The following is a 17,324-nucleotide window of genomic DNA, read 5'->3' on the forward strand; positions in this document are numbered from 1 at the left end:
CTCCATCCTCTGGCAGCTATCAACTGCCAATAGCTCCTCAGGGGTGGGGCCTCGTGAGCTCCGCCCTCACCCATGCTAGCTCTTTAGTTGGCTTGATCTCATGCCTGCTATGAATGAGTTCATGCGTGCAATAGCAATGCCATGTTCAAACGACAGCATTTCACAACGCTCTTCCCCACCTTCCAACTCACGTTCTTTTGACTTCCTTGGCAGGTGTTTTTGCGTTTGCTTTCCCACGTAATTTCAGTTTTGCCCACATTCAAATGCAAACATCTCTTGCACCTGAGACTTCATGCTTCCTTACATTTTGAGGGGTCAGCGCTGTCACGGGTTATTCTTGCTGAACACCCTAATTTAGCCAAGGGTCTGTTACCCCCTTCATCAATCCCCACGGAGGGGACCATGCATGGAGGAAAATCCCCTGTGCAACACAGGGGTCCCCCCCAGGCACCGTGGATAGTCCCTGACTCCTGGTACATAAGACAAACACGAAGTTACTCACTTGAAAGGGTGAAGATGGTTTTTTAACTTCTCTTGCCTTTTTACACCTTTCTCTTTGTTGTAATAGCTGTAGGCCAGAAGATTAAAAAGTGAGTCTCATACACACACACACACACACACACACACACACACACACACACACGGCGGGAAGTTATTCATTTGTTACTATTTCAGACAATGCCTAACGGCAATGGATTCATGCTCAGCATTAGTGAAAGAGGCGCCAGCCTCAAGCCAGCCTCTGGCTCGCTTGTGTTAGGAACTGACCCGCTCACCTGTGCTTGCTGCAGCTACACTCCTCAGGCTTCCGTTTCTTCAAGTGTCCCCTTACTTCTCTTAAATTCTTAATTTTGTCTTGCAGAACTTCAATCTGAAAAGCACACATTCACACGGTTCCCTTCTAAGATCAGGATTTGCCTTTATAAAATGCCTTGTTTGCTGGATTGCATAATTACAACTATTCCAGAGCACAGCTGGGAAGAGCGAGTCATAGAACATATTTATATTCCATCTATATTCCAGCCAGTGTGCCGCAGAAACGTTATCATATATCTCATTATAGCTGAACAGTTTCCTCAAACATATGCAAAAGATTATCGGCTTCGTCCCTGTTTTTCCCTCGATTGCTTTCAGTGGGACTACCACAGTTGTTGGGAAGTTTAAGTACCTGTCGGTTACAGCTCTCTTCCTCCCTGCCCAGCTGTAGAACTCCCATGCTCTCAAGGTTGATCAAACACGGTTGTTCTCATAACTTTCCGGTGTGCACAGCCCGTGCCTTGACCCAGGTGTGGGTGGTGCACGATTTCCTCCTATGCTTAGCCCTTCCCCTGGCTGGGGTATATAAGCCCTTTACTCTCTGTAATAAAAGGTGGCAGCTTCCTCTTCACCTCTCCTGGTGGTCTGTTAAGTGTTTCAATCCCGACACCCCCTGCCAGCTTGGTACTCTGGCCGCCCAGGCACGGCACACAATGTCATTGGAGGAAGATAAAGGCCTTGGTGGATTTCCCAGTTTTTAGTCAATTACAAAAAGGAAGATGTGTACACGTGGAGTGTCCCACACATCACAGCAGGGCTAAGCTGAGCATATAACCACGTAGATGGCTCACAGAACACACAGTCATGTGGATTGCTTTCTGTTTGTATGTTTTCGATGCTGGGCTAGAATTAAGGTCCTTCCTTACGACAATCAAGCTCTCTACCACCAAGCTCTACCCCAGCCCCAACACTGACCTCCTTATCGATGTAGGCCTTGTGGTCTTTCCACGCTCTGGCTGACTGATACAGCTCTCTCTCACAATGGATCGTATCATTGGGAAGAATGAAGCATCTTAAAAGGGAACAGGACCAAGAGAAACAGGCTTACGGTCAGAAAACACCAGCGATAGCAAAGAGAACTCAGAGCCTTCCACCCTAGCTAAAGGCACTGGCCACAGAGCTGATTCCTACACAAGGGTAAACGAGACTGCCCTGGCCACTGGCGCACAAGGGACAGGGTCACTGCTTGTGACTAGATCATTCCCCAGAACACTTTGTCGCAGCTTTTCAGTCATCCTCCCTTGAAGGGGCTCCATTCCCCAGCTCAAGCTTTTAAAGTGTGTGTGTGTGTGTTTTCAGAGTGACAATGCAAAATGGTCTTGGAAGAGATGTATCATTTCCTTATTTTACCTATAAAAACACAGCTCAAGTACCCCACGTGCACACTCCTGTTTTCCCATGCTGAGGCTCTAACCTGGGGTGTCTGGCTGGACAAACACTTTACACTGGGCCGAACTAGACCTCCAGCTTCTCCATTCTGGATCTTTCCTTTTGAGATAGTTACATGTATCCTAGGTTGGATTTGAACTTCCGACCCTGCTCAAGCCCTGAGGGCTGGAACCATAAGTGCCCTCCTCCATGCCTAGTGGGGACCAACTCCAGACCCCAGGGCTTATGTTACTGGCTATTTGTTTGTATTTTGTGTGTAGAGGTGTTTTGTCTGCATGTATGTCTGTGGACCATGTGCGTGTAGAATCCGTGGGAGGCAGAGTGGGTGTTGGATCCCCTGATGTGGGGGGTTATATATGGCTGTGACTCGCCATGTGGATTCCAGGCACCAAACCTGAATCTTCCAGAAGAACTGCCAGTGTTCTTAAGTTTTGAACCCACTATCCAACTCCAAGTCGAGGGCGTCTTGCAAACTAGGTGAATAGTCTGTCAACCCAGCTATGTCCCTAGTCCCACCCATTAAGGTTTGAAACAAAGTAACAACCGAGTCATAGAAAGGGGGTGGGTATGAGGGGGAGGATGTGACTCTAAAAAGTATAAATTCTGGGTGAGCTCATCCTGCTGCATGGTGCGCCATGGTAATGGCATTGGGGGATAAAATGAAGATCTAATAAATTGAGGAAGAGAATACTTCTTTATCAAGAGAGAAGATAAATTTGGGGAGGAATATGGAAGAGCCATGTGAACTTTTTAAGCTGTGGAAATAGTATTTGTTTCTTGTCTGGATGACTTCCAACCCTTTCCGTCTGCTCTTATCAGGCAGGTCAGGTTTTTCTGTATTTTACATACCCATTCCTAGGCTACAACTGTTTTCTACAAGTTTCTTTGGGATCCACCACCATCTTTCTTCAAGGTGTGTTCCAATTCTGAGGCCTGATTCTGCAATGCTCTAAATCGAGGGACGGGCAAGGAGCATGGAAGAGTCCCCAGAATTGTTCCCATCTATTTCCAGACACTTCTGTAGGTAACGACTTGGGGGGTAGAAACTCCACCCAGGCCTGCTAAGTCAAGGTATGACAGAATTTCTCTAGCTGGGTTCCTGGCTAATCAGCCGTAATATGAAATGGAACCCAAGCTCATGTCGAGGCAGTTGCTGGCTCTCTCTTTCCCTGTGCCCCTTGTGCGCAGGCAAGCCTTTGGGCACGGCATTGCTGAGTGCTGACTAGTTTCCCCAAGCCCGAATGGTGACTGTATGGGGTGTGAGGTAATATCGACCCCCAGCCTGGGAACTACAAAAACAGACTCACTTGTGCGTCACACGGACGGTGGTGGGCAGCCCCACCGCATCGTTGCTGTCTGCCAGCATCTCGTTCCCGATGTCGCCGCCGGCAGCCTGGTGGCCCTTGTCGTGGCGCTTAGAAATGCTCCTTGGCGGTAACACTTGCAATTCTTCTTCTTCCAGGTTTATGTCGTATATCTCGCCTTCAAATTCAACCGACAGGGACCGAGTCTGCCGGGTGTGCACAAATCTGGGCTTATACTCTGGAACGAGGGGGGGAAAGCCATTAACACAGACGAGCTGGCGCATGGGGAGAAGAGTATCACCTGTCGCCTTGGGGTCTTAGTGGCCCCTGCATTGCTACTGGGTGTCTTGATACCTGGAATAGTTCCTGAAATCACAGAGACAAAAGCAGGCTCTTTACTGGTTTCGTCCTGTGACAGATGTCATGCTTCTCTGACCTCAGGCTCTTCCCTCACCAAGGGGGCGAGCAAGCTATGTGTGCGCTTTCATATCTAGTTTTCAGCATGTCTTGGTGTTATAGTCCACATTCTTGGAAAAGGGAACTGAAGCCTTGAGGTTGGCATGCTGTTCCTTGGGTTCTAGAGCCGGGATGTGCTGTGTGAGCTGCCTTTTCTGAAAAGAATTCCACACAGTGAAAACTTTCTGGAAGGGGAGAGAGTGTGTTCCTGTTACTAAGTGGGATGCTTGTATCGGGGTGGTTGTATCAGCTGTGATATTCTTGTGCAGTTTAAATGTGATCAGTTTCCTTCCAGGAAGAAAGACAATCCCGTAACTCGGTGGGTTTTGGGGGAGTGGGGGTTGAGACAGGGTTGCTCTGTGTAGCCCTGGCTGTCCTGGAACTCGCTCTGTAGACCAGGCTGTCCTCGAACTCACAGGGATCCACCTGCCTCTGCCTCCCAGGCGCTGGGATTAAAGGTGTACACTACCACCACCGCCATCACCACCATCCCGAAACTCAGTTGTTCTTAACCGTTCTGTTAAGAATTTGTGGGAAAGAAAGAATTTGTGGAAATTGAATAGTAGTCAATTTTGGATACAATTCAGGATACGATTCATGATCCGAAAGTCCATTCTGTTTAGCACAAAACTGTCCTAGGATTTTCTTGATGATTTGTCCCCAATTCTTGGACACAGGTTTTTTGTTTGTTTGTTTTGTGTTTTTACATGACTATAGAAGCAAATGTACATGCATACTTATTCCCCAACCCTGCCTTTATCCCATCTTTAAACGTTTTTATTTCATTTTACATTCCAACCACAGTTCTCCCTTCCACCCCGGTTCCTGCTCCCCCCCAACCTCCTCCCACCCACTCCCCTCCCCTCCAGCCCACCCCAGTCCACTGCTCCTCACAGGTAAGGGCTCCCATGAGGAGTCAGCATAGGTTGGGTCGTGCATTAAGACTGCAGATGGCATCCACCATGGGGAGTGGGCTCCAAAACTCTTCAGAGACAGCTGAGCCAAGCTCGTGGAAACTCATGAACTCCAGACCCACAACTGTGGAGACCCCAGGAGACCGAACTAGGCCCTCCGTATGTGGGAGACAGTTGTGAAGCTTGGGCTATCAGAGGAGCCCTGGCATTAGGACTGCCATACAAACCTGGTACATTCCTTAGGGCAGGATGCCATACTCAATGGCAGTCGGATACAGGTTTAGAGAACTTGTTTCCTAACAGACTTGAGCCACTTCTCACATGGGCCATTAGGTGGCGCCAGACTCTCACTCTTCAGTGGCTTGCTCCCTGGTTTGGTTTTGTTTTTCCTGTAAGTCTGTAAACTCTCACGTCAATCAATTACCCGGGAGTTTTTATGATGGGAATTGTCGGCAGTAAGTGTTTGCCATACTGAGTTCAACCAATTTGATCTTCTTAGTCAATATGATAGAACCGTTCGGCAACACGCAAATATATATAGTCTAAAATATGAAAAATATGCCTTTAAAAACTGCTCATGTCTTTCTTCTTGGGCTAAACGCACATGGACTGATACCTGAAGTTTAACTTTTAAAGCAACTTAAGACAGACAGACATATCAGGCCGTTACCACGAAGGGGAAATAAAATGGGCCTAAACCACCCACACGGGTCCGGCAGAAGTCCCGTGGAATAATATCCACCGAAGCCTCTTCATTCCTGCTGATGCGGTGTGTCCCAAGGGGAGTTTCAGTCTACGCTAAGTGGCTAAGTGAAAATATTTACAGAGTACAATTTCTAAGCCATCTTTGCTGTCTTACTTCAAAGGGAACAGTGACTTTGCTTTTATTCAGAAATCTAGGCACCAATAAATAACATCGGGATCGCGTTGGCGTGGGGAGGGGTGTGTCACTAGAGCACGCGCCTGCCACAAGGTATGGCTTACTTGGTGTTCCTTGGTTCCTCAGGAACTGCCTGTGACTCTTTCTCTGGCTTCTGCTGGGCCGATAAGCAGACACCTTACAATGGCAGTCTTTGTCTTTGTCCTGCAAGCCGCGGGAGTAGAGGTTGCGCGTGCTCTGGCGGGCGGTGAGCAGGTCGCTGGGTCCTTTACACTTGTGGATCCGAAGCTTGCCAGATGTGTCCTCAATGCACTGCCACTTCTGCAAAAGCCAGCGGGGAGCAGTTGGCGAGGCTGGGCCAGGTGGTGTTTATTAAGTACTCTAGCACCAGCTCGTCCCCCACCCCCGCCCCCGCCCCGCCCCCGCTTCCCTCACTGGCAGCACTGGCATGAATGAAAAGGGACACGCTTTCAGGAGAGCCTGCAGTAACTCTGCCCTCGGTTCTATTTCTTTTGTGGCAGGCGCATACACATGATAATGAAATCATTGGAAATCAGACCTGCGTCAGTGACACCAGAGTCATGAAGGCTGATAAATGCATCCTCATCACCCAGACTAAACAGTCTTGAATGAAACATGTTAAAGCCCTCAGTGTCCCAAGACACAGAGCCAGCTGTCAGTGCTGTCTACACCAGGACCCCAAACCGCCCCATTTGTTCTGGAAAAACAAACTTGCCTGCTTTGTTCTCTGCCTCCCGGATCTAAAGCGATCCAGAGCAGAGTGGTACATGAGGAAGGCAGAGAGGAATTTAATTTGAGGCCATTACAGGCAGCGCTGACTCGGGGTATTCCAGACTGTAGACAAACTTGTTAGTTTTTCTTATTCAACAAACCCTGCACGCGCACAGCATGCTGTGCACCCCAGGATGAGGACGATGGAGTCCACCTTCCCAGAGGAACGCAATCGGGAGGTAATGCTAGTTCCAGCTTTGTAAGGAGCTGTGGGAATGCCTCAGGGTTCCCTTCAGAAGCTCTTTTCTAATTCTGATGTCTCCTCACTCTGGGGGGCAAGGCCCTCGGGAGTTCCTCCCACGTGGAAATCACAATAATGTCTTTACATTTCACTTTCTCTCCTACAACCCCCGAGGGTTCATTGGTTAGTAGGGAGAGTGCTGGCCTTCAATGGAAGTTGATGGTAACAGTTGAACAGAGTGAGTACTGATAGCATCGGTACTGTTAAATGTATCCTTCTCTCCCTGCTAAGTACAAGCACTACCTGTGTGTCATTATGTAAATGTCAACACACAGGTTTCTAAGCTGTGGCCAGAGCCATCCACTTGTGCTCTAGAACCATGCTGTGTCACACATATTGTCAAATGTCTTCAAGGAAGTTGTGTCTACAAAGGATACCCATTCTAGCACCATCTAAGGGGATCTTGTATCTCCTGCCCAACTTTGGTAAGCCCATAGCTTTGGGAGGTGTCACGGAAGCAAAGTTTTTAATACATAAAAAAAGCAAACTTTGAGCCGGACGTTGTTGGCACACGCCTTTAATCTCAGCACTCGGGTGGCAGAGGCAGGTGGATCTCTGTGAGTTAGATTTTGGCCAAGGGACTTGATGGCTTTTTCAGCAGATAAATGAAACATGTCTAAAATGCTACACAAACCTCCACAGTGAACAGGGTTTACAGTCACCATCATTTCATCATTTTCCATCAAGGGAGTTGTGTGTCTTTGGTACATGTTCACAAGCCCCGAGTATCTACAGCTCATTCTATGATTCCAAGTCAGCCAACAAATCCTTTTTCTTTTTTTAAATGAAATGTATGTGAAAAGTTTATTGGGGAAAGGGAAGGAAGTAAGGGAAGGAAGTAAGGGAAGGGAGAGAGAGAGAGAGAGAGAGAGAGAGAGAGAGACAGAGAGAGAGAGAGGAAAGAGAAAGGGAGAGAGAGTGAGCGAGAGAGAACAAATCTTAAAAGAAAAATGTAGCCGGCTGATCTTGGTGACTGTTGCCTGTGATATCAGCCCTCAAGAAGTGGAGGCAGGATGATTGTAGGTCTGGGGGGGCAGCCTGGATTATAAGACTCTGGTTCAAACAAACAAACATATGAAAATATGAAATCAGTTTGTTTGCGTTCAAAGGAGCCACGTCACACGAGTGAGTCCTCACTGGCTGGATGCTGGCAACTACAACAACCCCCAAGTGATTCTAATATGTCATTTGCGGACTTCTTTGCAGCTGGAAACCAGGAGGGAGGCAGAAGGAAAATATTTACGTCTCAGGAGCTCAGGTGCTTGAGTCTTTGAGGCTACAAATATTTGGGTTGTGTTGTATGCGAGGCAAGATGTGTCTAAAAATGTGCAGATGTAATTATCTCAAAAATGATTCCGGCAGGACAATAACCTCAGACCAGCACTTGTATGAGTCAGGATTTATGCTCTGTTTAAAAGTAACCAGCTTGCTTAACTCTCTCTCCAGTGAATGGACAAGTGGTTGAATTTTAGCTTCAGAGTCCACGCCAAGTAAAGCACGGCCACCAATTTCCAAGCAGGTTCTATGGCACTCAGAGGAATGACCACTGAACTTGAGAACCCCAAACCCAAAGGAAGCTCTGTGAGAGCCCCAGAACAAGCTCTCAGAAGGTGAAAGACATTTTCACTAAGAAATAGCTGTGTATCATACAGAATTCCTGTTGTTGATTAGTACAGCCAAAAAGAGGTAACATTTTGTAGTTTGAAAATTTGGGGGAGGTCATTCAGTGTGTCTGTATAAGTCTGTTTCTGTCTTGAATCCAAATGGCTTACCATGCAGCCACCCACCTGGATAATCTCCACAGCCAGTATCTGCAAAGCCTGAGGTCTGCAGGAGCAGAAGGAGTGGCCAGAAACTCCTTTCACAGCCAGTGTAAGCCTGAACAATGCTCCAGCCTCGGCCACACAGAAAAATGGGGCTGATAATTTCATTCCTAAAGGGCAAGGGCTGTCTGTGGTTCCAATTCACACCATCTCTGCTACAAACAGAAATTGCTTCTGAGACTTGGTCTCAGCAGCGGGATGCCCTTGCCTCAGCCTTCTGTAACCGGGGCTGCTGGTGTGTACCACCATGCCTGGCCACATAGTTATTGCTGAACCCCATGACTGCCCTGCAAACTCTCTGAATGTTCTGGGCCAGAGCACATTAAAGGTTTTCTGTCTTGTTTTTCCTCTCTGGCTTAGAGGAGCTGACGGTACAAGTAGATTCTTGTAGAACACAAAGGTGTGTGTAACATTTCCAGTGACCGCCTATTTGGAATCTAACCCATATTGCCATCAGCCAAATTCCTCGTAGATTTCCTGTGAAACAAGGAATGGGAGTGTGTTTAAGAATCTTAGTGTCTGGTCCGAGAGCAGCAATGTTTCACACGAGACCAAATACCCATACATATCTGCATGTGTGAGTACACACACACACACACACACACACACACACACACACACTTCCACACAACACAGCTACATACATGCAGTGACACACACACACTTGGAAAAGGCAATACTCATTGACAAAAGTGTTAACTATCTCCTCTACCATGGACCTTCTGAAGAAGTCACAGACGTTTCTGCATAGCATAATTAGCATATTGTAATTAGCTAGAGGCTTAGGCAATTTTCCCAAGGCAAGCATACCAGGAATTTCAATGAAACAAAATTACCACTTTGGTGCCTATTATCATGACATTTTTTATGACTGTGCAATAAAACCTTAAACCAGCTGTTACTAAACTGGCGGCTTCTCTGGGCGAGTTTATAGGTGGAAACACAAGACAGTGGACTTCTAAACGAATTATTCATAAATTAAAACTTCAAGCTTTTCAGCGGTGGAAATAAGAGAAGGTATTTGCCTCCTAGCTCATCTGTGAGGCTCACCTTGGATTTGGCTGCCGGATAGGAAGTGAAATCAGCTGTGTTCATCTCACATGCACCCTGGAGGGCATGGCTGTCCCTGCCCAGCTTTGATCCGGTCCCCCCAGGCTCCTTAGTAAAGCAGTTAGTTCATCGCTCTACCTACCTGCCTGCATCCAGCCATTCACTCCTCCCACAGATCTCTCTCTTGCTTTCGGGAATTATCTCGTTTCAATTCTCATTCTGCTTTATAAACTTGTGTCCATAAATTCCTCCCTCAACGGTTCTGGATACAGTCAGCAAGGTGCTGGATAAAATTATCCGTCGACTCTCTTCTGTTGTTATTTTAGCCTTTCCAACTACACTGACTTGGACCTGGGGGCTAAGGACCATGAACGCTAAGGACCATGGCCATGTTCCCAAATGCACCCCCCAACCCTTGCTATCTCAGTGGGCTATTGTTGAGTTTGGTAGTCACGAGGACTGGTTTTTGGTTGTTTCCACCTGCCTGTGTGTAAATAACGCCAGTGAAGAAGACAGGGCTGGTTCCATTCTTATGCACAGAGCCAAGAATATCATGTGTAGCTAGACTTGTATAGAATCGGGACTAATGAGAAAAGCATCCCAAACCTTTTGCAAATGTTTTCATTCATTGCCATTGCTACTTCCACCATCAACACTCCTGGATGCTTGTTTGATGCTAGGAGCTGGTTACAGGAATTCATTGCTGCAATTCTTACCCGATGGGCTGCCGCTGCCCATTCACTGAGGCAGTAAATGTTACTCATAGTCTGTCCTGCCTTATAAGGTAGAGAAGCTGGCAGTTACATAGAATTTAGTTCTCTGTAGCCTTGCTCAAGGCTGCTAAGTGAGGGAGCTGGGTTGGGTTAGGAGAGTTAATGGAAACACACAACCCAAGGAGAGCCTCTTCCCAACCCTGTGAAAAGTGCTCAGCTAATGTTGTGGTTATAACATCTTTTCATGCACATTAATGTGAACTTGATACAAAGTAGCCATTTGTAAAAGAGGGTGGGTGCCTGAAAACCTCAGCTTCCTTCCTAATGCTAGGCTTTGAGCAAACAACAGAATCTCAGTTTTCTTCCACACTCTGTATCTGATAAAATGATACCTGGCTCTTTTGCCCCTAACGATATGTTGTAAAAACTATTCAGTGCTCTGAGTTCTAAGAGATGTGCTATATAAACCCAGGCCAGTGACATGGGAACTGACTTTTTAAAGTGCTTGTTTAGTCACTGCACAACTTATTTTCTTGCTATAAATCCTGTAATATAGCAATTATTATTATTTCTTTTTAATTTATTTTGTGTGTGTGTGTGTAAATATGCATGTGTGTATACATAACAGAGCTCATGTGGTTAGAGGACAAGTTGCAGTAGTGTGTGTGTGTGTGTGTGTGTGTGTGTGTGTGTACATAAACATGCCATAGAACTTGTATGAAGGTCAGAGGATAATTTGCAGGAGCCAACGCTTCCCTTCTACCAGATGGGTTTCTGAGACTAAACTCAGGGTGTCAGGCAGGGTAGCAAGTATTTTTACTCACTGAGCTATCTCACTGGACTCTATATATATTTTAAAGACAAGGATTTAATAATCCTGGTGTGATGGTTTAAATGTAATTGGCCTCCATAAGCTCAAAGCAGGTGGCACTATTAGGAGGTGTGGCTTTGTTCGAGTAGGTATGGGTTTGTTGGGGGCAGTTTTGAGGTCTCTTATATGCTTAAGCCATGCCCAATGTCTTAGACCACTTCCTGTTGTCTACCCAAGATATAGAACCCTCAGCTAACACTCCAGCATCATGTCTGCCTGGACGCTTCCACGTCTCACCATGATGAGAACAGACTGAACCTCTGCCATCTGTAAGCCACCCAATTAAACGTTTCCCTTTAGAAGAATTGCCATGGTCATGGTGTCTCTTCACAGCAATATGTAACACAGAATAGTCTTGAATTTCTGGACTCAAGTATGCGATCTTCCTATCTCAGGCTCCCGAAGGCTGGCACTATGTGTGATTGAGCTATCAGACTAGAGGGGTCTGTGGCTTCAACTCACACAAATCTGGGTTTGAACTTAGACTTCCAATTCTAGTTTGGTCTACTGACTGTTCCTTCTGTGCCTCAGTTTCTCTGTATGTAAATGAGGCATGAAATGCCTACCACAATACTTATGACTCTGGGTACTTCTTTCTGGAGAAACCGCTGGGCAATCATGATGGTGCCTATGCTCTGGACTGCATGATTCCTTCCAATTGCATACAGACGCTGTAATTTACACCTCCGAATATACTTGCTTAAGAGGCAAGCAAACAAAAACGAGCTTCAGTTTTCTTTTCTTTCTTTTTTTTTTTTTTTTTTTTTTTTTTTTTTTTTTTTTGTTTTGTTTTGTTTTGTTTTTCCAAGAATCTACTTTCTCCTGGGATTAGATAAAAGCCATGTTTTGGATATACAAGCTAACTCTCCAACATGTGTCTTCTTGTGTGTCCTAATACAGATTAAATCTTGTTCTCTGTGCAATGGTTTTGTGATGACACGATGAACTTTTATGCCAGTATCAGCATCCTAACACCAGCCACCTACAAGTGGCTGGGCACTGAAATAGTCAAACTCGGTGTTGGGAATAGAAGGACCACATAAATACCTGTCTGTCCAAACTACGACTTAGCTCAGCCCTTGTAAAATTTTCTCACGAACATGACCTAGAGTTTTGCCAAGGAGATTTAGCTCCTGTTTGATGGGAGATGTCTCTTATTGGTTAATGAATAAAGCCCTGTTGGCCAATAGGAAATCAAGATAGGCGGGACTAGGAGAGAAGGAGAATTCAGGGAGAGGTAGGAGAGGAGTCAACATGTAAGACCAAGAAAACAGAAATCTGGGCCCTCTCTCCTGTAAGATGACACCACATGGGAATACTTAGATTAATAGAAATGGGTTAATATTTAAGACAGAGCTAGCCAATAAGAAACACTAGTAACAGGCCAACAGCTTTATATCTAATACAGCGTCTCTGTGTGTTATTTGGGGCTGGTGCGCTGTAGGGCCTGGCTGGCCGGAAAACTGCTTGTAACACCTGTTTCTTTGAGATGAGGTGGGATAGATGGAGGAAGGGAAGGGGTAGAAAGGGAGAAGGCACGGAAAAGAGACATTTTATTGTGAACAATCATCTGCATAAGGCACTGCTGAGTGTGGAGGACAGTGTGGTTCCAGCGCTTTAGTCAGACAGGAGAGTGCACAGACCAACAGCTGAAAGCTGTGAACTGTCGGCCATGGTCCATCAGTCCAGGTGGCCCTGGACACACATAAATCCATGTGACTTTTACAGTACTGTCTGTGGCCCACACTGCTGTGTCCATACAAGAGATGAAGAAACTGTGACAGTACGGTTAAGTAACTTGCCTAAGGGCATGAACGTAGCCAGCAGCGGACTCCCAAGGTTTATGGATCATGACTGTAAGAGGCATACTGGCCTGGAATAGGGTACGGAACTTCAGGTGGGCATCAGGTGAGGGGAGAGCATTTTGGGCAGGCAGAGGCAACAACTTACATGCAGTTGTGAAAGACAGGTGAGCATGTTTCAAGGGAAGGCTATCAGGGTGTGATAGGATGTGGCGGCTATTAAGTTTATCAGGGAGGAACCGCCTGAAACTGTTCATGAATAAAGAGTGTTTCCAGACGTTTTCTGTCCCTGGCTTGGGTGGGACAAACACACAGAAGGAAATCATCCGAGCAGATGTAACTGGCTCAGACTTGCCTTCTATGTAGGCTGGAGACGTTGGGCAGCCAGGATGACAGGCTGAGTGGTCTCCTCTGCCTTGTATGGACAAGACACTGAGCAGTAAGCAGAAGTTCCCCTCTCCAGGGTCAGGTGACCCAGGAAGACAGCTACAACTCGGCCGTGAAATTAACCAGGGCCCGGGGGCTTCCTGGAAATAAGCCGTTCATTTCTGGCAAGCTCACACATCCAGGCAAACCTTATTGGTAAATGTTCTTTTGTTCATGCCGGACAGGTGGCCACAGCGTGAGAGGGACAGGCGGGCAGAAGAGAGAGCACTGTGTGGGAACATGGGCTTATAGAATGGCGATGTTAAATACTCGGCAGATCACACCCACTTTCCTCTTAGCCCTGGCTCCTGTCTGGATGTTGGGGCCTCGGAGAGTTTTTAGCAAACCCCCCACTTCACAGTGGAAAGGCAAACTGAATTGTAAAGATGCTGGGATTTAACAGCTCAGTGAAAGGGCATGAGATTTGCTCTATGAAAATCAGAGCAAGTTGCTTTCATCCCCCATGTGAAATGAATACCGGAGGGAGAAAAATATAAAGTTCATTTCAGGAGTGGATAACGAGAGAATTTCTCCTTTATGTGGCTCTGCCTAGAGGACGAAGAGGAAACCACCGCCCTCTTAGTGCTCGATTGACATTTGTGCCCCTTGACCTTGCCAGCTCCTAAAACTCTCCCAGGAGTTGGAAAGAGACATGCCAGCTATCTCTGTCCTCAGAGGTGTGTGTTTAATTTGTCTGGGTGGACTTGTGTACCTGCTTTTGATGTTCCAATGCAGTCAGGGCTGAGAGCCATGGCTGTAAGGTGGAGTTTTAAAGGGAAAGTCTACTGTCGCGGGCTGTTGTAGAGGCAGAGTTACCAGACAGGAGCACAAGATTCGGAGGGAAGGGATGCCAGTTAGTTTAAATCTTCTGGATCAAAATTTCCTTGGTAGGCAAATGCTATCATCCAACTGGGGAATTCCTAAGACTCCTCCAACTTTGGCATTGCCTGAGTCTAGGCTTGGCGTTCTTATCACCAGCAAAACAAATCCAAAAGCACAAGGGCTGGGGGGGTTGGGGGGGAGTGACACATGCTTGCAACATGGACCCTTGCGATGCTGAGGCAGAAGAACAGAGAGTTCAAGGTTAGCCTGGGCTACATGTGGAGGCCTGTCTCAAAGAACAATCAGAAACAAAACAAAACAAAGCCTAAAGGAACAGACATCTCCCCCATGCCCTGGCATCACCCACAGGTTGTCTGGTTGCTCTATGGACAGAAGGTACATCGACAGTTTCCACAACTGTCCCAGGTGAGAGTCATGTGCAGGGGGACGCCGCATCATCTTTAGATTGGACACAAGCGTGTGAAGTGCATTTACGTGCTAGCGGTCTGTGTGCACACAAATGTGCTTGGGGTAGAATGCCTAGCTGACAGGGTGGCGGGAATTCACACTTTGTCTTGGATTAATGCAGAAACACGGAAGCAGGGCAAACACATATGTCCATGTTGTCATAATTAGTCCCTGCTGGTGGGTCTGTGCACACAGTCAAGGAGTCATGCCAAGCAGCTGGGACTCCAGCCCGGGTTTTGTTCCCCGTTGGCTTCAGAGCAATCCAAACAACAGGTAAGATGCCCGGAACAACAGCTTCACCAGGGTGAAATTACTCCCAGTCACTCTTCACACTTTATGCATAGGAAAGCACTCAGTTCTAAGGCGGACTTTCTCTATTCTATTGGCAAAAGCGCTGAGGCCTGGGAGAATTTAACTGACTTTTCAGGACACACAACTAGGAAGCAGCGGCTACTATATCCAGGCCACATCTCTTAAGCTCCATCCCCCCCCCCCCCTTTAACCCATGCTGCTTCAGGCGCTTACCATAGCCACCTAGATGGCCAGGCAGGGCTGGAAGTGGGGTGGGACATACACACCCTCTGGGGGGGGGGATGACCAGAAGAGAGCTGACATCGCTGAGTTTTCCTCAGCACCCCACAAAATGTCAGGGATGAGGGTGAAGGCTGTTAACTTTGGCAGGAGGCGAGCACGGGGCAAATATGGAGCCAGGGATCCAGAGTGGGTGCCAGGGTTGGAGAAAAAGCTGGGTTGGTGGCACGTGTGCCTGGCGTGTGTGAAGCCCTAAGCTCAGTAGCCAGTATTAGAAATAGATGAATGAAGCCAGGCAGTGGTGGCGCACGCCTTTGATCCTAGCACTCGAGCACTCGGGAGGCAGAGGCCAGCCTGGTCTACAGAGCAAGTTCCAGGACAGGCTCCAAAGCTACACAGAGAAACCCTGTCTTGAAAACCAAAAAGCAAGCAAACAAACAAAATGAGTGTGAATGAATGGGTCAGCTCTACCCTGAGCTGTCACCTGAGCGGTCCCACGCTATACAACCTTAATAGTCTAGACTCCTTTTCTTTTAAATCAGTGATACTGTGTTTGTAAAGGTAGCAAGGTAGCAAGGCAAATAGGGAGATCAAGGACTCTATAGAAGACAAAGCCAGCCAGCACCAAAGCTGACGTCAGTAGGCACTGGGAGATTTGACATAGCCTGCTAGGCTCCACGATAGCTAATCAGTGGGTCAGGACAGAGGACTTGCATTTTGAAAAGCTGCAAGGTCAGATTGGTCTTGCTGGTCTGGGGATGATACTCAAGGAACCATGAGAACACAGTACACATTCACTAATGCCACTGGGACATCAATGCTTGAGTGTCCCTTCTTCTAAGGCCCACGTCTGCCCAATTTAGAAAATTTCCACAGGAAAATGTTCACCACTGAGGCATAGCCCAATCTTTATTCATCGATGATTTGGGTGCTTCTAAGAGAGGCAAGCTCTCACACTCTCAAAACCCGGGTGAGGAAGTTGAAGTTCAGACTGTTCCACATGGGGAAAAAGCAACAGTGGAACATTCTAGAGAGACAGCTGTAAAAGCATTTCACAGGAGCAACTTACGTTTAGAAAACTATGAAAAAAAAAAAAAAAAAAACAAAATTAGGCTTTTAATATGGTTACCATGCAGCACTCAAGTGTAAGGCTTTTGCCAAAAAAACATGATTGTATTTCTCCTCTGGGACATAGACTGAAGTTCCAGCAAAAGCCATAATGAGAAATTTGCAGAGTGGAGTGTTGGAAGGTGAGTAAGTGGCATGCCTTATTCCCAGATGCACATCTCGGTCGCCACATAGAGGGCTCAAATCCTAACAAGATTGGCAATTTGCAGAAGGTACATTAAACGGTGAACATTCCCAACTCCTGAAGAAAGTGCGTCAGCCGGTTGAGGCTGGTTCCCACAAACTATCTGGGAGCTGTAGAAGAACCCTGAGGTTGCTGTCATAATAATACTTAAGAGTAGCCATGTGAGATATTAAAGATGAGTTAAAATGTGATGGACAGGTCTAAGCTCGTCCATGAATCACTTGACAACTAAAGCTGACTAGAATGATACACAAATATTATTTTTTCCCTTGGACTCCTCCCCCAACCTTCAAAGTAACTCTTCAAACAAGAAATCCAGAGGCGGAGAGTTGAGGTCAAGTTGTTGATCATGACATATTTGCCATAATGGGTTCCTTATAATTAGAGCGCAATGAATAAGGCTTTAGATAATACTGGATGGCACATTTCTCATGTCTAATAGCTTTAGATAAAGCTGGCTAACTCAATGGAGATCTAAAGGTTAGAGATGTTTGTAATTAAAAAAAAACCAATAGGATTAAACCTTTCTTTAGCCAAGGTAACTTATCTTGAGGGCAACAGAGTCCTTTGTTTATTTCTTTTTGTTGTCTTTATTTATGTGCATACAAATGTGTCTGTGCCTGGGTGTGTGCACCTTAATGCAGGTGTCTTACTTAGGAGGCCAGAGGCATCAGATCCTCTTGGAACTGCCCAACATGGGTGCTGGGAACTGAA

General features: G+C 46.6%; 1 protein-coding gene across 1 annotated transcript in view; it reads right to left on the reverse strand.

Annotated features, from left to right (window-relative positions):
* Sulf1 (sulfatase 1) overlaps nucleotides 1-17,324 on the reverse strand; it is a 125,612-nt gene that overhangs the window by 15,420 nt on the left and 92,868 nt on the right. Inside the window, exons 13-17 of the mRNA XM_051197007.1 lie at nucleotides 5,864-6,080; nucleotides 3,513-3,747; nucleotides 1,732-1,828; nucleotides 777-871; nucleotides 503-568 (exon numbers count right to left, since the gene is read on the reverse strand). Of these exons, the coding sequence (XP_051052964.1) occupies nucleotides 503-568; nucleotides 777-871; nucleotides 1,732-1,828; nucleotides 3,513-3,747; nucleotides 5,864-6,080 (710 nt within the window). The remainder of the gene's footprint in view (nucleotides 1-502; nucleotides 569-776; nucleotides 872-1,731; nucleotides 1,829-3,512; nucleotides 3,748-5,863; nucleotides 6,081-17,324) is intronic.

The sequence above is a fragment of the Phodopus roborovskii genome, unplaced genomic scaffold (assembly GCF_943737965.1).
Source record: "Phodopus roborovskii unplaced genomic scaffold, PHOROB, whole genome shotgun sequence".
NCBI classification, from domain to species: Eukaryota; Metazoa; Chordata; class Mammalia; order Rodentia; family Cricetidae; genus Phodopus; species Phodopus roborovskii.